At 39.3% G+C, this 26,952-nt stretch overlaps 1 protein-coding gene across 5 annotated transcripts in view; it reads right to left on the reverse strand.

Moving 5' to 3' along the window:
* Positions 1–8,754: 8,754 nt before the first annotated feature.
* Bcap29 (B cell receptor associated protein 29) overlaps positions 8,755–26,952 on the reverse strand; it is a 42,848-nt gene continuing 24,650 nt past the window's right edge. The window contains exons 6-8 of one of the 5 annotated variants that reach the window (XM_027416988.2): positions 25,068–25,224; positions 14,447–14,547; positions 8,755–9,840 (exon numbers count right to left, since the gene is read on the reverse strand). In XM_027416988.2, coding sequence (XP_027272789.1) covers positions 14,478–14,547; positions 25,068–25,224 — 227 coding nt within the window. In that variant the 3' untranslated portion in view covers positions 8,755–9,840; positions 14,447–14,477. Of the gene's footprint in view, positions 9,841–11,932; positions 11,961–14,446; positions 14,548–25,067; positions 25,225–26,952 lie in introns of those variants that run through there. The other 4 variants (XM_035445025.1, XM_027416989.2, XM_027416992.2 and 1 more) reach the window with 4 other exon arrangements.

Genomic DNA, 26,952 nt, shown 5'->3' on the forward strand with positions numbered 1-26,952 from the left:
TTGATTCTAGTGAAGGTTGTTATAGATTTGTCCTATATGTTCATGAATTTGAGTGGCAGTTGTGATCATCACCAAGCTGGCAGATTGCATCTTCACATCTACTTGATTCTGGAGGTCAGAGTCCTTTATTAGTTTCTCTGGCGTCTGCAAGGCCATGATGTAGGGAAGAATCTCTTCTCTGCTTGTTGTAGTTTCTAGAGGCTTTTAGGATTCCTCCACTTGTAGATACATCTTGTCCCAGCTTTTGTGGCCACACTGAAATTTATCTCTTCTAATTTTTCTTCTTGAACAAAGATCTCATTTTGTAGCTCATGATAGCCTAGAACTATGTAGCATAGGCTGGCCTTGAATTTCCAGTGGTCCTCATGCCTAAATCTCTTCTGTGCTGGTATTATAGAGTTACTACATTCAGAATCAACATTGACTCCTCTGTGTAGAAGTATGCTTTCCCTTACCAGGGCACCTCTGACTGCATTTAGTGCCCACGCATTGCTAAGATAATCACTCCATTTCAAAATCCTTAACTGCATCTTTTGTCACAGAAGTACTTACTTATAGGATCCATGTATGTCCCTGAAAGGATTCTAGACACCAAAGTGTTGGGATAAATAACCACAAGAGAATGTGGGCCCTAAGAGATAAAGTAGGAATTCAGATACAAATATTGCAGTCACAGATGGAGCAGGACAAACAAGAATGACTCTTATCTAATTCTACTGTTCAGCTCCAGCTTATCATGCGCTGCTTCTTAGAGACCAGAGTCTCATGCAAATTACAGGTAGAGAGAAAGGCTCAAACTTACAGGACTGAAGAAAAACTCAAGGCTAACAGTCTGAGAGATAAAGTCAGAAATAATTTAATATGGAGGGTAGCTAAACCCATAGGCTATGTATAGAATTTGCTAAATATCAATGTTGGAAAGGAAAGTAGTAGGAAGACCTCTAGTACTACCTGGTTCAAACCTTGACAGTTTGGCAGGTCCAAAGGAAACTCCATCTCCCCTAAATTTCCAGAGATTAAGACAAAAAAACAAGTAGATACACCTAAGAGGGGTAGGAAATAAACTGAGATGTTGCAGATATGGCAGCACAGGTGTGGGTTCATGACGGTCTGTTGAAAGAAGACTCAGAGACACTTTAAGAATTCATTTAAGCCGGGTGTTGGTGGCATACACCTTTAATCCCAGCACTCAAGAGGCAGAGGCAGGCAGATTTCTTTGAGTTCAAGGCTAGCCTGGACTACAGATCGAGTGCCAGGACAGGCTCCAAAGCTACACAGAGAAACCCTGTCTCGAAAAACAAACAAACAAACAAAAAACCCCCCCAAAAAACAAAAAATAATTCATTTAGCCTTTTTGCAGCTGCAGGGAACCCCGGCCTCGAATGATTGAAGTATATCCTTAAGCCCAGGGCATTTTTATTTTTCCTCTATATTTACACTTTAGCCAGTTGCTCAGAACAACTTAAATGAGGCTTCCAAGTGCAAAGTCTCGATCCATCAGGTGCCATAGTTTTCCAGGTTTTAGGAACTAAGTTTTGCATAGGCCTTTGTGTCCTTAGGAAAGTCCCAAAGTTCACACAGGGGGACAAAAGTTATCCAGTCAACAAAGGATGGACTAGGCTAGGTGCTAGCTCTCCATTGCTATCACTCCAGCACCAGGCCAGCAGGATACCACTACACTGAGGGCTGAAGTCAATAAAAATAGAAACAAAGAGAACAGTACAAAGAATCAATAATACAGAGCAATTGCACTAAAATCAGGAACAAGACAAGGTTGTCCACTCTCTCCATACCTATTCAATATAGTAGTGAAGTTCTAATAGAGCAATAAGACAACTTCAGGAGATCAAGGGGCCACAAATTGAAATGGAGGGAGTCAAAGTATCATTATTCAAAGATCATATGATAGTATACATAAGTGACCCCAAAAACTCTACCCAGGAAACTAATATAGTTGATAAATCCCTTTAGTCAAGTGGTTGGATACAAGATTAACTCAAAAAAAATCAGTAGCCCTCCTATATACAAATGATAGAGCCAAAAGGCTAAAAAGGGCCAGTGAAAGGAACAGTTTGACCCTGAAACTAGAGTCAACTCTGACCCTGACCAACTAAACCAACCAATCCCTGAGCAGAAAATCTCCCTGGGAAAACTCCATCCCTAAGAAGCCCTATATAAGCCCCTCTGCCTTTTCAGTTGCTGGCTATTTTTTTCCACCCTGGCAGAAGCAGCCAATTACCTGGACTCCACCTTCCCAAATAAATCTATTAAAAAGAGTTTTGGGTGAAGATATTTTGCTGGTGTGGAGCAGAACCTTTGCTGAGATGTTCCCTTATTGGGACTGAGCAAAAATATAAAGAACCTTTGCTGAGACTCTCTTAGGAAGGTTGAGCAGAAAAAAATAGAGCAAACATTTACATCTGCTGGGATCTCCCTTAGGGGTAGAGCAAAGAAAAAGTAACTTTTTTGCCAGAACCAGAGGAAATTGCTACATTTCTGCAGGGTCTTACGGACAGAGTGAGCGAAAGAAACCGATAGCTCTGCTAAGACATTCCTTTAGTGGAACCGAGCACAGCTCAGCTCTCTCTAGCAGCCGAACAGGATTGTTATTTCCTTCTGAGAGACCAGCCCCCACCTCACCCCAGCTTCAGTTATAGTCTGACTCTCCGGCAAGTCAGGATACCTTTCCCTCCAGAGCTGTACTATTGCAGCTCCAGGTATAAACCTGACTCCCCGACAAGTCAGGATACCCTTTCCCTCCATAGGTGTAACACTAGTACCTCCCTCAGTCCACTGCTGAAATCTCTTCTATTTCCCCTTCCAGAGAGATCCGGCCATTGCCCCACCCCCACCCCCATGACCCCCTCCTTGCTACCTAGTCTCTCTGGGAGAGACTGTGGATTGTAGCATAATTACACTTTATTTTACAGCTAATATCCACTTATGAGTGAGTACATACCATGTTTGTCTTCCTCAGTCTGAGTTATCTCACTCAGCATGATTTTTTTTCTAGTTCTGTAGCAGGCTTTTTTCGACTGCCAGCCCCCAAATCATGACACAGAAACTTGTAAGTATGGATCTCAGCCTTACCTTAGGCTTGTTTCTAACTAGCTCTTACAACAACAAATTAACACATTTCTATTAATCTACCTGCTGTTGTGTGGCTTGCGGCTTTTACCTCTCCTGTCTGGTCTTCTTCCCTCCCCAAGACCTCTCAGTCCACAGAAGTCCTGCCTAACCCTTTCCTGCCTAGCTGTTGGCCTGTAGGCTCTTTATTAAAACAGTCACAGTGATGTCTTCACGAAGTGTAAAGGAATATCCCACAGCATAGTTCCATCCCTTTACCTTCAAATTTCCTGGTGTTTTGTTTTTAACAACTGATTGATACTCCATTGTGTAAATGTACCACATTTTCTTTATTCATTCTTTGGTTGAGGGACATCTAGGTTGTTTCCATGTTCTGATATTACAAACAAAGCTGCTATGAATATAACTGAGCAAATGTCCTTGTGGTACGATTAAACATCCTTTGGGTACATGCCCAAGAGTGATATAGCTGGGTCTAGAGATAGATCGATTCTCAATTTTCTGAGAAACCTCCACACTGACTTCCAAAGTGGCTGTAAAAAAGTTGCACTCCCACCAGCAATGGAGGAGTGTTCCCCTTGCTCCACATCCTGTCCAACATAAGCTGACATCAGTGTTTTTTCATCTTGGCCATTCTGAACAAGTCTGAGATGGAATGATGGCTAAGGATGTTGAACATCTTTTTAAGTGTTTCTTGGCCATTTGAGATTCTTGTTGACAATTCTCTGTTTAGATCTGTACCCAATTTTTAAATTAGATTATTAGGTTTGTTGATAACTAGTTTCTTGAGTTATTTATGTATTTTGGAAATCAGCCTTCTGTCAGATGTGGAAGATCTTTACCCATTCTCTAGGCTGCTGTTTTGTCTTATTGATGGTGTCCTTCGCCTTACAAAAATTTTTTCGATTTCACGGGGTCACATTTATTGCTGTACCTGTGCTACTGGTGTTCTGTTCAGGAATTGTTTCCAGTGCCAATGTGTTGGAGATTATTTCCTACTTTCTCGTCTGTCAGATTCAGTGTAATTGGTTTTATGTAGGGTCTTTGATCCACTTTGACTTGGATTTTGTGCAGGGTGATAGATATGGATCTATTTTCATTTTTCTGTGTGCCAACATCCAGTTGAACCAGTATTATTTGTTGAAGATTCCTTTTTTCCATTGTATAATTTTTGCTTCTTTGTTGAAAATTGAGTGTCCATAGGTATGTGGATTTATGTCAGGGTCTTCTATTTGATTGCATTAACCTACCTGTCTGTTTTTATGCCAGTACTATTCTGTTTTTAATTACTATAGCTCTGTAGTAGAGCTTGAAGTCAGGGATGGTGATTTCTTTTCTTTTCTTTTTTTTTTTTTTTTTCTCTGTGTAGCTTTGGAGCCGATCCTGGCACTCAATCTGGAGGCCAAGCTGGCCTCGAACTCACAGAGATCCGCCTGCCTTTGCCTCCCGAGTGCTGGGATTAAAGGCTTGTGCCACCAACGCCCGGCAGGGATGGTGATTTCTTCAGAGGTTCTTTTATGGTACAGGATTGTCTTAGCTATCCTGGGTTTTTTTGTTTGTTTGTTTTTTCATAGGAAGTTGAGTATTTTTCTTTCAGGGTCTGTAAAGAAGTATGTTGGGATTTCAATGGGGATTGCATTGAATCTATAGATTGCTTTTGATAAAATGACCATTTTTACTGTTAATCCTATCAATACATGAGCATGGGAGATATTTCCATTTTCTGATATTTTCTTCAAAGATTTGAAGTTCTTGTTATACAGGTCTTTCATTGGCTTGGTTAGAGTTACCCCAAGATATTTTTTATTATTTGAAGCTATTTAAAGGGTGTTGATTCTCTGGTTTCTTTCTCGACCCATTTATCATTTGTATATAGGAGGTCTACTGATTTTTTTGAGTTAATCTTGTATCCAACCACTTGACTAAAGGGATTTATTAACTATATTAGTTTCCTGGGTAGAGTTTTTGGGGTCACTTATGTATACTATCATATGATCTTCGAATAATGATACTTTGACTTCCTCCATTTCAATTTGTGCCCCCTTGGCTAAGGCACATTTCTTTCACTGGTTCTGGTTGTAGGGCCAAAGTGTGTTTCTTTGTCTCTGCTTTCAGAGAGTCAGGGTATGTTTCTTTGGTTCTGGGTTCAGGGCTAAAGTGTCTTTTTCACTAGCTCTGGTTTCAGGGCCAGGATAGGTTTCTTTGGCTGGCCCTTTCCCCCTACAAGCGAGTTAAGCAGGGAACATGAGAGAACAGACTGGGGCCAGGGAGAGTACTGAAAAGAGGCTACTGGAAAGGGGAGGGGGAACTTTTTGTGGTCAGGTAAAACTTGGCACAAGGGAATCTACCAGGAATCTACAAGGATGACCCCAGCCAAGACTCCTAGCAATAGTGGATACATAGCCTGAACTGGCTGTCTCGTGACTAGACTGGTGCCTATCCCAATTGATGGAAACAGATATATATAGAGACCCACAGCCAAACATTAGGTGGAGTTTGGGGAATCCTACAGAAGAGGAGAAAGGATTGTAGGAGCCAGAGGGGTCAAGGACACCACAAGAAAACTCACAGAATCAACTAACTTGGGCACATAGGAGCTTAGAGATTAAAATAAAAACCAGGGAGCCTACATGGGACTGACATGGGTACTCTCCATATATATTATAGTTGTGTAGCTTGGTCCTCTTGTGAAGCTCCTAACAGTGGGGACAGGGGCTGTCTGACTCTTTCACTGGTTTTTGGGAACCTACTCCTTATACTGGGTTGCCTTACCCAGCCTTAATACAAGGGGAGGTGTTTAGTCTTACTGCAATTTGATATGCCATGTTTTGTTGATAATCATGGGAAACCTGCCCCTTTCTGAACAGAAATAGAGGGGGAGGGAGGGTGGGAACAGAAGTAGGCTGGGAGGGAGGGGGGCTGCAGCAGGGATGTAAAATACATAAATTGTTTTGTTTTTGGAGACAGGGTTTCTCTGTGTAGCTTTGGAGCCTATCCTGGCACTTGCTCTGGAGACCAGGCTGGCCTCGAACTCACAAAGATCCGCCTGCCTCTACTGAGATCAAAGGTGTGTGCCACCATAAATTTATTTTAAAAAAAGACAAAAGATAGCATTAAAAGACAAAAAATAGCATTACTTAGTAACTTGTAAGGCTGGGTTCCCCTCTATCAAAGGAGCCAGTTAAACTACCTTATCACTGCAGAAAGGACAAAGGGCTATCTGTGGGACCTGTCAGCATACCAAAGCACATGCTGGCCTCCAGGCTTGCTTAGTCAAGTACCTGGTTTTTCTCACCTCCTCCCCTGCCCTTGCCATAAACCCTCAGCTAAGGAGCTTCCCTCCCCCAGCTACTCGTTTCTCCTTCTAACTTTGCTATTTTGGCAATACCCCCTTCACCCTCTCTTGCCTTCTCTTGGTCCTCTGGTATGGACTGCATGGTGACCATTGCTGCTTGACAAAATCCCAGCATTTCAACATTGTAGACCACACTTCTCCAGCACCTTTTTAACTTTCATTTTTAATGATTCTCACATAATGCCTTTCCCTTTGGGAAATTTTGAGTGGGACTTGATAAAGGATGAAAATGTGTACAATGGTAGCTTCTCTAAACAAAATAATTCTTTGAAAAAAAAATTCTCAACATCTCAGAACCAGGAACCTCATTGTGCTCTGCTAATTATACCAAGAACAGGACTGTTAGAGATTTACTAGACACACACCTGATTTCAAGGATGAAATGCCTACAATTCAGCTGCAGAGCCTGAGGCCATTAAGGGTAAGAGTTCAGTTAGTAAATACAGAGAAATCAGAATGGTATGGTATAATGAGAAAAGAGTAAGACATCAGGACCTTCCCTTTTGAGAGCGTGATGAGAGTTGTTAAGGGGGAAGCCGTTCCTCCCCATCTCCCTCCAAACCCTCCTGCAGAAAGCCCACCAAATGATGACCCCTCCCCCAGAGATACACAAGACCACTCCCACAGGGTATTTAAACTTCCCCCTCCCCCACCAGAGAACAGACTGGTTTTTCCGGTCTCCCTTTCCCATCTCCTCTCTAGGTGACTGGAAAGCCACCCAGGGGCGTTGTATCCATTAAACATAGGCTTTTTCTAATTTGGATTGTTGCATCGGCAGAGAGAATTATCAGGGTGTACAAACTTTTCAAGACTACGAAACTGCAGTATAGTGTCTGCTCCCCAGAAGTCCTTTTCCCAAGGTCTGGCATTTGGATAAGAAGGGTTTCCATCCCTTGGGGGAGGGGGCTTTGAAGTAAGTTCCTGCTTGCTAGAGCAGTCATTCTTATCTCTGGCAAGAGGGACCTTGTGGCCTCCCATTAACTTGAGAGTGGTGCCTATTTTCAAGGTCAATGCTAGCTAGATTCCTCAACCAATGCTCTCAAGCCACATCCCAGGTCAAACTTTCCGCCTTCCCTCCACATAATCCTACATGCAATAAAGGATTTTTTCTTTCTTTGTTTCTTTTTTTTTTAGATATTTTATTTATTATGTATACAACATTCTGCTTCCATGTATACCTGCAAACCAGAAGACGGCACCAGATCTCATAACGAAAAGGTCGTGAGCCACCATGTGGTTGCTGGGAATTGAACTCAGGACCTCTGGAAGAGCAGTCAGTGCTCTTAACCTCTGAGCCATCTCTCCAGCTCAATAAATGATTTTTTCAATAAACACCCTGGCAGTCATCCAGATTCACCCTCAGGTCGTGTCGTCTCCCACCACCACTCCACACACCCTCTTTGGGACCTGAACCCCCATTGAAGCAGGTCTCTGGCAGTCCTCTTGTTTTCATCTCTTGCTCTCCTCTCTCTCCTGGCCAGTTCCAGTCTGCTGGCCATGCTCAGGTGACAACTGTTCTGGCGTCTTCCTAATGCCTCTGGCTGCTCTCTCCCTCCCTCATATTTACAATAAAAACCTTCCCCTTCACCTTGGAGCAGTCATGACATCAGTTTATACCTATATAATGTTGTTTAAGGGTTAGCAATTCCTAAAGATTCATTCTTTTCCATTTTCCCTCAGGAAAATTCCTCAAATTTTTGAGGTTTTCAATAATAGGTCTGTAAAATTGAGAGGTGAGGTCAAAGATTCCCTAACTGTAAACTTTAAAGTACTTTTTTGGTGAAACTTTCAAATCCATGAATTTTTCTATACTATACTAATCATAACTTTGAGAAACAGCATATTAGTTTATATAGTAACACTTATCTAAATTGTAATAGTCTCCGTTTGGAAATGAGGTAAAAGAGGCCTAGAAAATTTGAATACTTTGTTCAAAACACATGAGTAAACAAGTGGTGAAGCTGGGTCAGCTCTCTTTCTGCCAATTGTGAAGCTGTGCACTTTCTCTTCAATTTATGTTATTCTGACATTAGAGCTGATTTCTATAGAGCAGGTCAAGATCTCAAACATTCAGTATCTATCATGCTACTCTTTTGCTATTTCTAAGTCTACAGTTTAAGATGGATATGCTCAGTTTTCTTTTAATCCAGTGTTCCCTTGTTATTTATGGTGGTGTCACCCCTGATGTCACCAGACACATCTTCTTCATGTCTGTTTCCTAGCACTAACTCCTCAGTTTTATCTTAAATAAAATTAGGTATCAAACTGGCATTAAAATTATAATGAACATAAAAAGATAAAGACTAAGGAAGTTAAAAACTCCAATTATTGCTTTATATTTTCTTTTATATTTAAATCATTTTAAGACAAGTGGCTTTTCACAGTTAAACATTGAAATAATCTAAATTATATTACTATAATTACTACCTCTACATGAATATTTGCATGAAAACCAGTATTTAACTTTGAAAATACAGAAACATCGTTGAGAGATCTGTTTGATACCAGTGCATGTATACTGAGGTAATTAATATATATATAGTCAGTAACTTTCACAAGCATAAGAAACATGACCTTTTGGATGTCATAAATGAGCTTTGTAAGTGGAGAATTCCACAGTGCAACATAGTTCAGTCCAATGTTACGACTGTTACACAAATGGACATAAATTCTATTACTAGATGAACTTGCAAAGATAGAATATTGATTATATATGACTAAACACATATCAATTAAAAATAGTCTAATAGGTACAGAAGCATAGTAACAAAAAACACAGCTAACAATAGTGCTGCCATGTGTAGAGTACTCACTAGGCTGCCATGTGTAGTGGACTCACTAGGCTGAAGAAACCCTACGGCCATTGTTTTCATTGTTCTCTCTGACTCTCCTCTATTAATACAGTGGCTATTGTGGTTATTTATGGTTATTTCCCTGTGAACAAATTTTCTGACTGAGTACCATTTTTAAACATCATTTTCACCACCACCACTGATTATTACTGAAAACACATCAAAGCTTTTAAGGCTAATAATGGTTTCATGCAACTTCAGAACTATTTTGGGAAGCAAATGGCTAGTGAATTTTTCCTTTTATGGGGAAAGAGCCACTATATACCAATGCTATTAGCAATATATAAATATGGCATTCACATGCTTATATTTTTCAATAGAGCTGAAACACATACTTTATATCTGAAGCATTATCAAATATTTTGATAACATCAGTACTATATAGCCTATGTGCGCCTGTGGCTGCTAGCAGAGCTTTTTTGGCTGAATTTTGAAAATGTTAGTGGCTACCATGATAACAAATTTATTTTCTTGACACGGTGTATGACAATCTTCTTTTATAAAATTAATTCACAGGACTTTCTTTTTGTCTTTTTCCAAACGGTTCTGTAACAAACAAACAAACAAACAAACAAAAAAACAACAGTAGATTAATAATAAATAAGTTCATAGACACAAGGATATAAACATTTGTCTTTTGTTTATTAGAGAATTAAAATGTGAAAGTATGGATTGAGAATGTAAAAAAAACTTAAAATACTATAAAATCTGAGTTTGGTTTAAAAAATATTTCGGGGGGGGGAAGTAAAGTCTCTTGATAAATTCATTAGTTTTTCATATATTAATCTGTCTTGCTCTCATTTCACAGTTACCCCCAGGAAAACAAAATTTTTCAAATTCCCCTATTGCAGCCCCAATTAAGATTTTTGGCAAGGAAAAGATAAGGAAAGTAAAACAAAAACAATGGGAAATGAAATAGAAGTTAATATTAGAAGACTTGGATTAAGAAAGCAAATGGTCATACCAAGGAAGAAATCTCACAGAATGGAACTGCAGATGTTATTGGTCTTACACAGAAAGCCACTACCTCTTGTTAAGGCTGAATATTAATGCTTTTTATAAGAACGTAACATTCAGCAATTAAAAAGACAGGATGAGAGGAGACATTTTGAATGACAATATATTACTTTTTACATGTTTATATATACATGACCACTTTAGATATAAATCAAAGTTTTAATGAAAATGCTATTAAATTCGGGCAAATCTCCTATGTGAAGGGTGATTTTCCAAAACGAATTTAAAAATTAGCAAGTGCTGATGGCTTGTGCTGCAAATAATACCTGGTCAATTTTGTTTTTTTCCTTATCTAGAAGACAGCCAGGGCAAATAAGAAGAAACAAAGACTATATGTTTTGAAGGGAACATTTTCTAATATTTATTTAATGTTTTTGACTGGGAGGGGCCCCAGCTGGGGAAACACAAATGTATTCAAAAGCTGCAAAATGAGATCTGATTACACAAAAGAAACCAGTTTTTCTACCACTTTAATGTTTAAACAATTGTTTATACTTGTTTCATTCAAATTATCACAATTATATAAAAGTGAGAAAATATGCAAGTTTTCCCAAGAATGCTTAGTATATAAATTACTAACACTGATTTGACAATAGACGTAAAATTGATGAGGACAAGCTAAATTCACCTTTTTTGTTTGTTTGTTTTTTGTTTTCTTTTTGAGACAGGGTTTCTCTGTATTGTTTTGGAGCCTGTCCTGGGACTCACTCTGTAGACCAGGCTGGTCTTGAACTCTCAGAGATCGCCTGCCTCTGCCTCCTGAGTGCTGGGATTAAAGGCGTGAGCCACCAACGCCCAGCTAAATTCACCTTTACACTACAGAATGGTTTTCCACTCTTTTTTACTTTTTCAGACTATGAATATTAAAGAGTTACTTGTGAGAAGACGGGTCCTGAAATAGCATCTAAATTTCAGCATGTTTCTTAGATTTTCATAGTGGACAATGAGGGCTAGGTAGGTGGGCAGGGGGAAAAATGTAACAAATCAACTAAGCATCCAGCTCATGGCAATGGCTATAGAGAGACTTTCCTATTTAAAAATATTAAAAGTTCTTTCTTGAAGTAGATCTGGCATGGTGCTCATTAAGGTACCCCATCTCTCAGGTAGCCAAGTCACCTGAAATGCCAAGTGATTCAGAGGGGTTATAGGAGCAATCCAACCCTTTAAACAGATCTTTCAAGAAGTTAGACTTATAGGTGATGAGACAGCAGGCACACAAAACAGTGGGAAGGTTTAGCTAAAGAAAGCAACAGCAGAAAACCACCACCACTCTTAGGTTGGAGGGGTGAGAGTGGATGATTGGGTAAAGGCCAATGGAAGCCACCCACTGGAACTGGAACCAGGGAGAGAAAGGCTGGAGGCCAGGAAGGGAATGACACCTAAAGAAATAGGAGAAATCGGTGGCTTTCTCTGTTTTCAGTTTTCTATTAATGCCTCTCACTAGCTAAATTTGCCCAGAAGTCAGAAAGCAAGGTTCTGGAACTGTACATTTCTACATGGGGCAGGGCATGGGTAGAGAGAGAACGGATCCAAGAATACATAGATTGATGACCAGCACAGACTGAAGAACCCAGTTAAGGATGGGGGTTGTGGACAAAGATTTCCTGACACAGATGCTTACCTTTAGATGCTCTTTCTAGTTCAGTAACCTGGGAGCAAATCACATAAATTTTGACTCTTGACATCTTTGCCCACTAAACAGAGATACTAAAATATTTTAGCTTACTAAGTTGCCAAGGGAGTAAATCTGATATAAGACCATTAGCCAGGTGCTTTATCCAGAGCACACTGAATAAATGTTGGAATTCCATAAACAGAATATAGACAGATATTAATTAGGTTAAGGTTTTTTTTTTTTAAAGACAGCTGAATCTTTTTTTAAAAAGATTTATTTATTTATTTATTATATATACAACATTCTGCTTCCAAGTATGTCTGCACACCAAAAGAGGGCATAGATCTCATAACAGATGGTTGTGAGCCACCATGTGGTTGCTGGGAATTGAACTCATGACCTCTGGAAGAGCAGTCAGTGCTCTTAACCTCTGAGCCATCTCTCCAGCCCCTTAGGTTAAGGTTTACAAGTGTTATCCAATAATGTTCTAATCTGCACTACATGGGACTTAGTCTATCTAGAATAGGGTTCTTTTCCAAAGAAGCAGGTCCAACAACTTAGACGAGTACACCTATAAAAGCTTTCCACATTTTTTTTTTTTTGCTAAGAACAAAGAAGCTCCAAGCTGAAAGTGGTTTTTCTGGGGGAAGTGGGAGACTAGAGGAAATCTTAACTGTTATATATTCTTCAGGATTAAGGAGTTACCCTTACTGAACTGTTAAAAGTTACCATTAACTGTCACCATAGCTGAGACATTAAGCTATGGACAATGATCTAAAAGATTAAGGGTATATTCTTTGATTCCCTTTTTTTCATTTAAGGGCCTAAATATTTCTGGTACCTTGGAAACTTTTTCCTCTCAAAATGTGTGGAAAGAACATGATGGTTGAGAAGACCCTGGTCTCACAAATAGGAAGGAATAAAATCTACCTAGACAAGAGGCCTCAAAAATACTTCTCTTCCCATGCTGAACGCTGAGTATGTCATGGAGTAGTTCTTGTCATGCCCTGAGGAAGTCAACAATTTCAGGATCTCTACAAATGCAAATAAACATCTACTCTAGACCACATAAACTTAGCCTTTAGTGTCCTAAGACTAGATTACATATTGGTAATTGTGTACGTTTTAGATTGCTTCTTGACCGAGTAACTTAAGGCTGAAGCAGCTCTTTAGGACTAAGTCAGTCTTTTAGTAAAACTACAAAGGAATACTGATGACAATGATAGTTCGTTCTCTCCTTCCTTCCTTCCTTCCTTCCTTCCTCTTTTCCTCCCTCTGTCCTTCCTTCTTTCCTCTCTCCCTTTTTTTCTTTGAGACAGATCTAAATGCTGGAATTAAAGGTGTGTGCCACCATGCTTAGCTAACAGCTATTTATGTTTCTTGAGTATTTACATCAGTCAGGACCAATACCAAGCACCCTGCATTTTACTTAGTTTTCTCAACATTCCAGGGAGCAAGCCATTATTACTGTTCCAGTGTTAAGATGAAGACAGTGAATTTCATTTAGATGGATGACATCATCTCTTAGGATCAGAAAGCTACTATGAAGACTGATATAGTATTCCAGAGTATGTGGGTATGATGCCTATTTGTCACATGCCAAGGCTGCCTCTCTATTAGTTCTTGCTACACCTTCCCCAAAGTGTACTAGGTTTTAGCTCAGGGCTCCAACACTTGTCTATCATGCACTAGGACTTGGATTTGATTTCTGAGACACCCTACCCCCCAAATTGTGGGTGGTTGGGAAATAAATTCAGCTTGGTGGTTGACAACTGAAGAGAAAAATGACAAGCATATCTATTATGGATGAATGTTTGGAACTGACTCTTGCTAAATTAGAGACAGAAAAAGGAATTCCACGGCTTTGAGATTTGAGAGCTGCTTTAACCAAGATTCTTCACCCCCCATCTTTAAATCAACTTTGGAGGTATAAATTAGGTATTTGATCACCACAGTTCTTTCCCTAAGACACTGAAAACAAAGACTAGAGTAATACTATATGAAACTTCAAATTTTGGCCTCACATTGGCACAAATATGGCAAACATTCCAGATGGTGAAACACATTTTTTTTAGAACCAGTTTTTTAATGCTATTTTATAGCTCAATTCTTTCCTTTAAAACTTTACCTTAAGTGGAATATTTTTAAATTATCACGTTAGCAATTCTTTATATTATAGCTATCTTTTTTAAAAAAAATTTTTTATTAGTTCAAGTTAGGGAACAAGCTTGTTTCACATGTAAGTCCCTTCTCCCTCTCCCTCCCCTCATCCCCATCCCTCCTCCCCCAACCCCAACCTACCCCCCACCCCATCCACCTACCCCTCCCCAATATTATAGCTATCTTACATGGCTGTAATGGTCTAATAATCTTTACCCTTCAGGGAAATCTGGCTTTTCTTGTTATTCACTAAAACCAGGATTATGCACATTATTTGAATTTGTGAAGGGCAAACAATTCAAATAGTTTAAGTATTTATTATTTCAAAAAACTTTATATCTATAAATACACGTCACCAACCTGAAGTTCTGAGTGTTCTTTCAGGAGTCGATCATATTCTTTTGAAAGTCTCTCTGACTGCATCTTCATAGTTACCACATCGTTTTGTGCCTTTAAAAGGGCTAAAAATACCAAAAAAAATTTATTTAGAAATAATTTTAAAGAATTAGGAAAGCTCTAAGACTTAAGTAGAGAACTCCTATATAGAATACATTCAAATCCCAAACTGTTAATGTCATGCTACATATTGTTATCATACTCTCTACACACACATTTAATAGCTTCAAAAACATGTCTCTTTTCTCTTTATTTTTTATGTGCATTGATGTTTTTGTCTGTATTTGAGGCTGTCAAATCCCCTGGAACTGGAGTTACAGACAGTTGTGAGCTGCCATGTAGGTCATAGAAATTGAACTGGGGTCCCCTGGAAGAGCAGCCAGTGTTCTTAACCACTGAGCCATCTCTTCGCTTTATATCTTCATTGTGTATTTTCTAACAATAGGGCATTCTCTAACACGACCACAGTGTAATGACTAACTTTGAAAAATTTAATATCAATGCAATAATTTAATGTAGTCTACCATCCATATTTCAATAGTGACAGCTGCTATAATTATGCTTTTTTTTTTTTTTTTTTTTTTTTTGGTTTTTTGAGACAGGGTTTCTCTGTATAGCTTTGGAGCCTATCCTGGCACTCGCTCTGGAGACCAGGCTGGCCTCGAACTCACAGAGATCCACCTGCCTCTGCCTCCCAAGTGCTGGGATTAAAGGCATGAGCCACCAATGCCCGGCCTAATTATGCCTTTTATATGTTGTTTTTTCACTCCCATTTTAAGATACAGAAGTGGGTCACATTTACATTTTGTTTCCATGCTTTTTTAGTTTTCTTTATCTATACTAGTTTTTTTTTTATTTTTTATTTTTTATCTTACTCCAACCTTCTCTTTTGTGAGCCTGACATTTTCAAGACTATAGCCACTCTGAAACAGAATCATTTTCTTGGGGTTTGTCTGGTATTTCATTATGACAGAATTCAGGTCATGTATTCCATATACATGTGAATACGATACAAATGACATTTAATACTTCTCAGTGCATACACACAACAATTACTTTCTGTTATTGTTTGCCTCTGTAACCAGAGCAGCAATATGTAGGAAGATAAATTAGACTATGAAAAAATCCAGCTCTCTGTCAAAATGCCAGCCTGCCTACCTCTATTTAGCTTCTGCTGGTAATTTTTGCCTAAACCAATCATTGTGATAGTTGCAAACTAGTAATTCATCTAGCTTTACCATTTTAACTACCCTATTCAACTAGAATTGTACTGGCTTTCCTCCCTGTCTATCTGTTGGCACACCTGTCATCTGTGCATCATCAATAAATCACAGATTCCTATTTTTTCTTTGTTTTGTTGTTATTGTTTTGGGAGACAGGATCCCTCTGTGTAGCCCTGGCTGTCCTGAAACTAACTCTGTAGACCAAGCTGGCCTAGAACTCACAGAGATCCAACTGCCTCTACCTCTGGAATGCTGGGCAGTGGCTCCTATTTTCTCAATAACCTGTTCACTGAGGCTCCAATTTCCCTAGATTTGGTCAGTTAGAACTTCAGGCTGGCTCCTACCTCTAATAACTATGCTCCCACCTTTCTGTCAGTCTGAAAGGGCATTTCTTTACTTCCAGGCTCACCCTAAACTTTCCTAGCACAAGATGGTACTCCTGCATTATCAACAGTCATCAAAAGGTCTACTTCTAGAAACCATAGAGTTGGCAAAGTACTTGCTGTAAAGGACCTCCAGTACCCATGTTAAAAGCTGAGCACAACTTATGTATAATTTCCTTTTAATGGATCCATCATTCTAAATTAGATATTAAAGGCTGATTTTGACAAATTTAATGATACTACTTGGTAAATGTATGAAAGAAATAATTATTTTTATTTTTGGTGGTTGTTAGATTTCATTGGATTGCAACCACATTATAGAGTTACACCTTAGTATCAAACTTGAGCTTGACCAAAAAGACATTTCTTAAAATCTATCTGAAAATATGAAGCATGGTTAGTGTTATCTTCATGTCCTACTAAAAATGTTTAGGAGCCTGTACTTCTGGTATATAAAAATCAAAATAGATTACACAGACTAGTAATGCCTAAGTAGCTTACAATGGTAGTTAAAAAAACAACAACAACAAAAACAGCTGATACTATGGGGTGAATAATTTTTACTCCCTAAAATTTACATATTGGAACTTAATCACAGAAGTGGTAGCATTAGGAAGTGAGGCTGGGAAATAAGTCATGAAGGCAGAGCCCTCATATATGAGATTGTGTCCTAGCAACAGAGACCTGGATGGCTACCTTCCATACTGTGAGGACAGTGAGAAAGCACCATCCATGAGCCAGGAAAGAGGCCCTCAACTGATACTGAATCTCATGGTACCTTCATTTTAGACTTTCCAACCTCCAAAACTGTGAGAAATAAATTTATGCTGCTTATAAGCTACTGGGTCTACAGTACCTTGTTATGGCAGCCAAAATGAACTGGGACAGTTGGCCAGGAGCTTGTACTCAAGGCTAGTTTTAATGTAAAATGATTTACACTTACAGGAGACCGCTTCCTGAACATTACACCAGTAGCACAGACACTGAGATTAACAATTGATAAATGGGACCTCCTGAAACTGAGACGCTTCTGTAAGGCAAAGGAGACAGTCAGCAAGAAAAAACAGTAGCCCACAGACTGGGAAAAGATATTCATCAACCCCACATCTGACAGAGGGCTGATCTCTAAAATATACAACCCCACATCTGACAGAGGGCTGATCTCTAAAATATACAAAGAACTCAAGAAGCTAGTCTCCAAAACACCAAACAATCCAATTAAAAAGTGGGGTACAGATATAAATAGACAGTTCTCAATAGAGGAATCTAAAATGGCTGAAAGACACAAAACAAAATGTTCAACATCCTTAGCCATCAGGGAAATGCAAATCAAAACAACTCTGACATACCATCTTACTCCTGTCAGAATGGCTAAAATCAAAAACACCAATGACAGTTTATATTGGAGAGGATGTGGAGAAAGGGGAACACTCCACCACTGCTGGTGGGAGTGCCAACTTGTACAGCCACTTTGGAAATCAGTATGGCGACTCCTCAAGAAAATGGGAATCAGCCTACCACAAGATCCAGCAATTCCATTCTTAGGCATATACCCAAAAGAAGCACATTCATACAATGAGGACATCTGTTCAACAATGTTCATAGCAGCACTATTTGTAATAGCCAGAAACTGGAAGCAGCCTAGATGCCCCTCAACCAAAGAATGGATAGAGAAAATGTGGTACATTTACACAATGGAGTACTACTTCAGAAAAAAAACAAAAAAAAAAAACAAAAAAAAAAAAACAATGGAATCTTGAAATTTGCAGGAAAATGGATGGAACTAGAAGAAACCAATCTGAGCGAGGTAACCCAGTCACAAAAAGACAAAAATGGTATGCACTCACTCATATGTGGATTTTAGACATAGAGTAAAGGATTACCAGCCCACAATCCACACTGCCAGAGAAGCTAGTAAACAAGGAGGCCCCTAAGAGAGACATATATGGTCCTCTGGAGAAGGGGAAAGGGTCAAGATCTCCTGAGCAAATTGGGAGCATGGGAAGAGTGGGGAGGGAGCTAGAAGAATGAGAAAGGGAGAAGAGGAAGGGTGAGGAAGACATGTTCAAGCAGAAAGGTTGAGTCGGGGGAAGAAAACAAGAATGAAGATACCATAATAGAGGGAGACATTATAGGGTTACACAGAAATCAGGCACTAGGGAAATGTCTGGAGATCTACAAAGATGACACCAGCTAACTATCTAAGCAACAGAGGAGAGGCTACTTTAAATGCCCTCCCCTGATAATGAGATTGATGACTGACTTATATGCCACCTGATAGCCCTCATCTAGCAGCTGGTGGAAGTAGAAGCAGACTCCCACAACTACTCACTGAACTGAACTAGAAACCAGTTGCAGAGAAGGACGAGTGATGAGCAAAGGGGTCCAGACCAGGCTGGTGAAACCCACAGAAACAGCTGACCTGAACATCAGGGAGCTCTTGGTCCCAAGACTGATAGCTGGGATACCAGTATGGGACTGATCCAGACCCCAGGAACGTGGCTTTCAGTGAGGAAACCTCGGGAATCTATGGGACCTTCTGTAGTAGTTCAGTACTTATTCCTAGTATAGTGTGGACTTTGGGAGCCCATTCCACATAGAGGAATACTCCCTGAGCCAAGACACACGGGGGTGGGCCTAGGCCCTATCCCAAAGGACATGATAGACTTTGATGACACCCTATGGATGGCCTCACCCCTCAGGGGGAGCAGAAAGGATATATGATAGGTAGGGCTTTAATTGGGGGGGAGGGTTGTAGGGGAGGAGGGGAGAGAGAACTGGCATTGACATGTAAAACAATCTTGTTTCTAATTCAAATAAAAAAAAGAAAAAATTAAAATTAGAAATGAAAAGAATGATTTACGCTTAATGGTTTGAATAGATTATTTAGAACATTTACTACATTTTAGATACCAACTAATCATTTCCTTATTCTTCTTACACTTTTAATTAACTTTATCGCAAAAAAAAAAAACCTTGGAAATAAAAACATCAGACAATGAAATTAACCAGACTCAAAGTCTATACATTCAGTGAACTTCCACTGAAGGGACCGGCTCCCCATTTCGGCAGCCATAACAGCCTAACACGTGCTTGCCTGATCGTGCCTTGGTTACTAGGAGGTCAGATGCCTGCCTCGTTGTGGCAAGGAACCAATCAGAAGTTAGCTAGTGGCGCTATGCTTTACAGCTCTGGGTGTGCTTTACGGACAAGTGCACAGCAATGACTCAAAGAACATAACAATTGCCCTGGGAGGGCCTATGGGCCATAACAACCAGGTATGCCTCCAAGCCTGGAGGCACACCAATCCTGAGCCTGTAGGTACCCCTAGACACTCCCCTTACGCTGCCCTATAAGATCTCTATGCTGTGGTTTCTTGGTGTCTTTCCCAGCCATCTGCCATGGTGAATGGATGAAAGGTCAGAGCTAACATGGGGTTAGCTCATTAAACAACTGCAATAAAACCTCTTGCTTTTTGCATCAAGTTTTTCCCTCCGCCTGGTGATTGGGGTCGCACTGGTCCTGGGCAGAGATCCTGGGGGCCTGAGCCTCAGGGGGTCTTTCACCACAGTTAAAATAGCTATTCTGAAGCTGTGTCACACTGAGTTCAGTATTAAGACATAGGGAACCACTTACACAGCCAATCCAGGAATTTCTTCTGCTTATTACTGATAGGAACTTTTAACAAAACAACAGTAGGCAAAGAGTTTTCACTGATACTGATCAAGGCAAGGTGTGAAAGAACATGTTTCCTACTTTGTTTTATATCTCAGTGGATATCAACAGCCCTGATGATTGCTTTCTTAGAATCAAATTCACTTTAAACTTGGATAGTTTCCAAGTTCTTTATCTTCTGTTTTACAAAAGTAACAATACTGTGTCTCAGGAACAAGAGATTATATAAACTTCTCATCTAACATGACCATGTGCTTTTTAAAGCTGAATCACTTTGAAATAGCATGAATATGAAAGACATACATTATCAGACTGGGAGGTTTGAGGCAATACATCTAAGTTGCTATTTCAATATTTTTTTTTTTTTTTTAGGTTCAAATGATGTAATTCCATCTTTTCCAGGAAAACAGAAGGTAGGCCCTACCACAAAAAAAAGATATTTAATTAATGGAGGTTAATTTTCAAAGTACATTTAAATACTACCAGATTAACTACTGAAAACAAACAAACAAACAAACAACAACAAAAAACCCTAGGGTTTGGCTATTTTAATATTCTTATCTACAAAATGGGCTAGCATTTGCAGCTTTAAAGAAATGCTGAGATATTTCCTAAGAATGACCAGATTCAATCAGAAGCTAGAGTATATTCTAGTCACTAGAACCCTTTAAGGTATACTTATCATTAACACAGAAAATAAGTACAATATTATAGTGACATTAGTAAGTCAACGTGTTTGTACAGACTAACATATAACCAAAGCCAAAACATTTGTGATCTTTCCAAGTACTAAACTTAGAGCTATTTGCATGCCAATGTATCATAACATCATTATTTCTGCCAGTGGTAATAGAAACCACCAGCTTATCACTGCCAGGAAATGCAAGAAAATATTTTTTTTCAGAGGCACTGGCAAAATAGATAAAGTTGGGCTGTTGTACAATAATTATACTATCTGTGCCAGCAGAGAACATATCTTATTTGGAAAAAAATTCTGTACATTTAGTGCTAGTTTCTTTAGTTCTGTTTTTGAGAACTTGAGCATATGATATCCTGGAATTATTCAGTATTTGATATTCACATGTACTATTTCGTCAATAAACCATTGCTAGATTTGATGAAGTTACTTTCGAAAGTACCTTACTTGTCAGGTTTGTATAGGTGAGATCTATTTGTTAGTCACCGTTTCACTGGTCACCAGTCCTCTCCGCCTCACACTCATCTGTTGATAAGGTTTGTTCAGTCTACTTCCTTTTCACCTCCTTCAATTCCTACATTCTATTTCATCATTGTGACCACTCCCCTGATCTCTTACACTACTGGAATGGATTCCTCATCTGGTTGCTTAGCTGCTTTAATTCACTGTCTACAATGCTAACAAAAGTGGTTGCTCTTATGCTTTAAAACCCCCCAACAGTGCCTGAAAAATTACTAATACAGACACAAAGGTGTTTGGCCTTTCATGTTGGTTTCTATGCTGATGCTCACCTCTCACCTCATTTTACACTCCAGTTGCAATGAACTCTTTGTTGTACCTCCAAAGTGCCATATTCTTTGTTATAAGCTGCATGTTTTATTCCAGCAGCCCATTACCGCCCTGCCTTATTTAGTGTTCTCTATGTTATTTGGCTGATTAATATCATCCTTCAAATATCAAGAAGTTGTCCTTCTTCTAATGCATAGCAAGCTAACCTCTACCTCAGCACTTATGCCTGAAGGATGACTGTGTCCTCACTAGACTGGGAACTACCCACTGAACATCCAGCACACTGCCTACCAAATGGTAGGTGCTTCCACACAGGTAAGTGAGGAATGTAAGGACCTGAAGTATTTGTTTTGTGTATAAATGACAAATGTCAGGTAAATAATATAACGAGTTAGTTTAATCATCTCATAGGAGTCTTGGTTTCCAAAAGATAAGCACAACTGTCTCTTCAATCAAAAACCAAGACATTCAGGAGAGCTGGAGAAGCACAAAGCAAACAGAAAATATTTGAAATATTTTGATGGAAATGTACTGAGGCAAGACATTCTTAAGATTATCTCTGAGTATCAGAGTACAGAAAGTAAGGAAATGCTCTAAAAATCAAAACCAACCAGAGTCTGCCATAGTGAAATATGTGCAGTGGGGCACGGGAACTAATCAAAAGAGCCTTAAATGGCCCCAATAGACAATTTGATCAACAAAAAATTATGTCAGAGTATGACATAATTACTCATGAGGTCACACTGACAAACACATAAATGGGAAGAAAATACAGAACAATTAAGAATAGTGTATGTGGATTCTCTGATCTCAAGATAATAGAATATCTACAATCCCTCAAATATAAATGCGGTCTGTAAACAGTGATTTCCTTTTGAAGGTTGCAGTACATTGAGAGGACAAGAGCGGTCCATTTAGAGTAGAGAGACCCAACAGACACTTTCTTAGCCAGTGATGCAGATCAGCATCAACAGTTGCAAATCAGAGCACAGCACATACTATTGAAATAATGTGATAAAGGCCAGCACGTTGGTAAAGATACTCTCTATCAAGCTTGACGCTTTTCAAGATGTTGTCTGACCCTTCCAAATGTTCCATAGTATACGAAAGCATATACACACACAAAATAAACACATTAAATTTTATTTATTTATTTAGTTTGTGTGTGTAATGGTAAGAGGGGGCCTGTGTGTCACAACTCACATATGGAAGTCAGAAGACAATCTGTAGGAGTGTGTTCTTTCCTTCTACCATGTGGGTCCTGGAGATCCACCTCAGGTCATCAGGCTTGGCAGCAAGTCTTATCCACTGCACTATATATACAGGACTGGCTAGAAGTCAGTAGGTGTAAATACTAAGTGACAAAGAACTTATCTTTTAGCTGGGCAGTGGTGGCAGGCACACAACTTTAAAACTCAGCACTCGGGAGGTAGAGGCAGGAGGATCTCTGTCAGTTAGAGGCCAGCTGGGTCTACAAAGCTACACAGAGAAACCCTGTCTCAAAAAACAAATAAGAACTTTTTTTTTTTTTTTTTTTTTTTTTTTTGGTTTTTCGAGACAGGGTTTCTCTGTGTAGCTTTGGAGCCTATCCTGGAACTCGCTCTGTAGACCAGGCTGGCCTCGAACTCTCAGAGATCTGCCTGCCTCTGCCTCCCAAGTGCTGGGATTAAAGGCGTGCGCCACCAACACCCAGCTAACTTTTTAAAATTTTATTTTATTTAGTTTTTTGAGACAGGGTTTCTCTGTGTATCCCTGGCTATCATGGAACTTGCTCTGTAGACCAGGCTGAACTCAGAGATCCCCCTCCCTAGTGCTAGGATTAAAGACATATGCTACCACCATGGGCTACTAAATATCAAAATGACCTAAATTTCTTTGTTGGAAAAAAAAAAAAACAGAATTTTTAAATAAAACGTTGAATCACATTTTCTAAAGTTTTGAATAATATTACAAATGAAGAGAGTAGTATTTATTAGTTCAAGACATAGACTATTCAAACAATGGACCTCTAAGAAATTCCCCCAGTAATGTCCTCAGAGAAAAACGCTGAATAAAACCCTGGGCAGCAACAGGGTGGGCAGCTAGAGGAGGAACTTGCAGCTAGAGACTGATTTTGTCTTCAGGAGAAACATTTACAATTTGCCAACTGCCTGGAAGATATGTGAGGATGCAAATGAATCTCCAGTGGGGACAACTGGGATGGAGTGAAATAAAGACACATCATAGGTGGATCAACTGGACTGACCACCTCATGCCCCATTCTTCAAGCCAGAAAAACCTCATTGATTCCTAGACAACAACCCTCAGGAATGGAAGGTATGGAAGGAGGCACTTTACTGTGCTTGAAAGGAGGACACTTCCTAGAGGTCAACTTTGGGGCACAATGATGAGCATCAATTAATTTATGCTTGTGCTTAGAGTTCTACGTAGGTAGACCTGCAAAACTGAGCAAAAAGTTAAAAACTTTTGACTACAAGCTATGACAACAATGACAGCTTGTAAATTTAAATGACAAGACTGGAGATGTGCTGGTGGCGGGATCACTGCACACCACACTGCACAACTTGAACTGCTGTGTAGGCAACAAGGGAGCTTTTAGATAGTGCAGAGGCATAACCATGGTTAAGCAAACAAAACCTACTCCAGCAGCAGCAACAACAAAACTCCTATTCTCAGCAGCAATGTGAGAAGCACAACCAATGGCAGACACATTAAACTGGACATACTTTAGCAGACTGTTTTCTTAGTAAGAAGAGCCAAACATTGAAATAGAGACAATGCTACACAAAAATTACCCTACAGAACAAACATTAATAAAGACTAAATTTGTTTCTCTGCATGCATCTCAATGTTCTTACATTCTGGGTGGGGGTGAGTTTGGGGGTATGGATGAAACCCACAGGAAACAAGTGCTTTGGAATTTTGGAGACAAATATGGATTTATCCACTCAGACACAATTATTGGTACTCTGGGCCAGGGAACTGATCAACAGGCTTTCAAATTTAATAAATAAGCTCCCCTGCATGCATCATATGTGAAAGAAACATCAGTAAATAAACTTAAGTTGCTAAGTACTAAAAGTAATTTGTGGGTCTGGAGAGATGGCTCAGTGGTTAAAAGTACTGACTACTCTTTCAGAGGACATGGGTTTAATTCCCAGCACCCACATGGCAGCTCACAACTGTCTGTAATTCCAGTTCCAGAGGACCTGACGCCAAAAGCAAAACACCAATGCATATAAAATAAAAATTAATAAATCAAAAAGGTGGGTCTTCCCACATCACATTAAAAAAAAAAAAAAGCAATTTGGGGCCAGGTTGTGGTGGCACCTGCCTTTAATCCCAGCATTTGGGAGGCAGAAGCAGGTGGATCTCTAAGTTTGAGCCCAGACTCTTCTACAGAGTGAGTTCCAAGACAGCCAGGGCTACACAGAGAAACCCTGTCTTTAAAAAGCAATAATAACAGTAATAGTGATACCTTTGGCTCAGTTATTCAATAGAGAGTATCCATAGTTTTCTTACCAGCCTCAACAATCTTACTCAGACACGAACTATAATATTGGTCAAAAGGATTTCCAACTTTGCTTCACGAACCTTTTTGACACCAGGGGAAGTTATTCCTAGCCTATTTCTGCTAATCAAATCCTTCCCATGCTGATAACTCAGGTAAAATGATACTCTTCCCTTTCAATTTCCCCCAGTGGTGTCATAAGAATCAACCATTCTCTACTGTGCTTCACTTGTTTTACTTTTCTATTGCTGTGATAAAACACCACGACCAAGGCGCCTTACAAAATGAAGTATTCAAATGCTCTTACCGTTTTTGAGGGTTAGAATCCATGATGGCAAAGCAAAGGCATGGTGGCAGGAACATCTTAACACTCACATTCAGTCCAAAAAGGAGGCAAAGAGCACACTGAGGCCAGAGAGAAAGAGAGGCCATGCCTGTTATTCCTTCCCAGACAACTCCACCAACTGGGGACCAAGTATGCAAACATATATGAGCCTATGAGAGCCATTCTCATTCAAACCACCACACATGACCTGACATTATACCTTTATTTTGGCTTAATATCCAGTTCCTTACTTTTTCTTTTAATTTGTCTGGCTTTCCCAATGTACTCTATCTTGGTACCCTTCATAGCACCAAGGGAACTGTCCTGAACGTGGCCCAGTAGGAGCTCAAATATGAACCTCGATCAAGACCACATGCTACTGGATTTTTTTTAACTTTACAGTCCTCCAAGAGGTAGCCATTTCCAGTATTCCAAATCTCAAAAATTGTTTCTAGATAGAAAATGTTGAGTACTTTGTTAAGAAGTCATAGGGCACTCTACCAAGTATAAGAAGATGCTACTGATCTATTGTACAGGGCAACTGGAACAATCTTTTCCAAGAAAATAATTTTATGAGACCACTTAATAAAATTTAAATACAAATTTTCAAATAAACTTTACCCTTGACAATAATCTCTTGTCAATAATAAAGAGTACGGAACAAGATGGAAAGGGAAAATGAAAGGAAAACACTGCAACCTTGTTCTGAAGAAAATCTCACATTGTGAAAATAATGCAAGGAGATGGGGCGTGGCAACTAGGCAGTGATGTTTTACTTCATAGGTTGCAGTTTCTTCAAACACCCCAACTTACTCTATCCTACTGATCATTTTGTTTTCATGAATGCTGTACCTGCCGGCCATTTCAATATGTCTTCTAAAGAGTAAGAGCTCAAATAAATTTTATTTTTATACTTATATATTATGTTTTGTCCTTAAGGATCTTCTAGAGCAATACTGACACTTAATATTAATTATACACAATGAACATAGTTACCTCTTGCAATTCAGGGATCTCAAGCATTAAATAACCCCAAGTGGAACAGTTACTATGTAAAAGCTCTCCTCTGTCTTCTTAGTGTAATCTCCAATATATGTGCCAGAGTTCTACATTTAGACTTCTTTCCATTCTGTGCTGTCTTGGCATTCCTATTAATTGCCCAATTTAAATTAGCTGTAAGGCTGCTATATGGTCTGGATTCTAATATGAGATTGCTTTCTTCTGAGCCTCAAACTCACATTTTCAACTCTTTTGGGAACTTTCACTACAATATTCAGATGGTCCTTCAAACTTAGCATATTTATAACCAAACACATTATTTCTCCTCCCCTGCTTAGTATAATAAAGGGCTCCACTAATCCTCTGATCCTTATCTTGGATAAAAGCAATCTTGGTCAATAAACAAGAAACCCAGAGTCTTCTTAACCCTTTACTCTACCTCATACCCCAAGTCTTGCTGATTCTGCCTCCTCTACATCTCTCAAGATGGAATTCTGCACATCTCTCAAGATGGAATTCTGTATTTTTGTGGACATTGAAAAGATTTCACAAGCCTCCTGAAGGCAAAACAAAACAAGGTTTGAGGATATAGCTAAGTGGTAAGAACAAGAGCCTACTTGATTGCCAGCATCACAGAACAAAACAGCTAAAGTTCTCACCCAACAAAATTGATCATTAGTAACAATAAAACAGGCTGTATACAAAATATCCAGGAAGTGGAATAAATCTAGCTATAATCAACAATGGCTATCAGAGGAACACCATCTCCAATATTCTAAGATTAAACAGTTTATAACCAGAGGTGAGAGGCTAAAGGGAAATTTCTTTCAACTTGATTCATTCACTAAATTATTGACCCCTGATCTAT

The sequence above is a fragment of the Cricetulus griseus genome, chromosome 5 (genome assembly GCF_003668045.3).
Source record: "Cricetulus griseus strain 17A/GY chromosome 5, alternate assembly CriGri-PICRH-1.0, whole genome shotgun sequence".
Taxonomy (NCBI): Eukaryota; Metazoa; Chordata; class Mammalia; order Rodentia; family Cricetidae; genus Cricetulus; species Cricetulus griseus.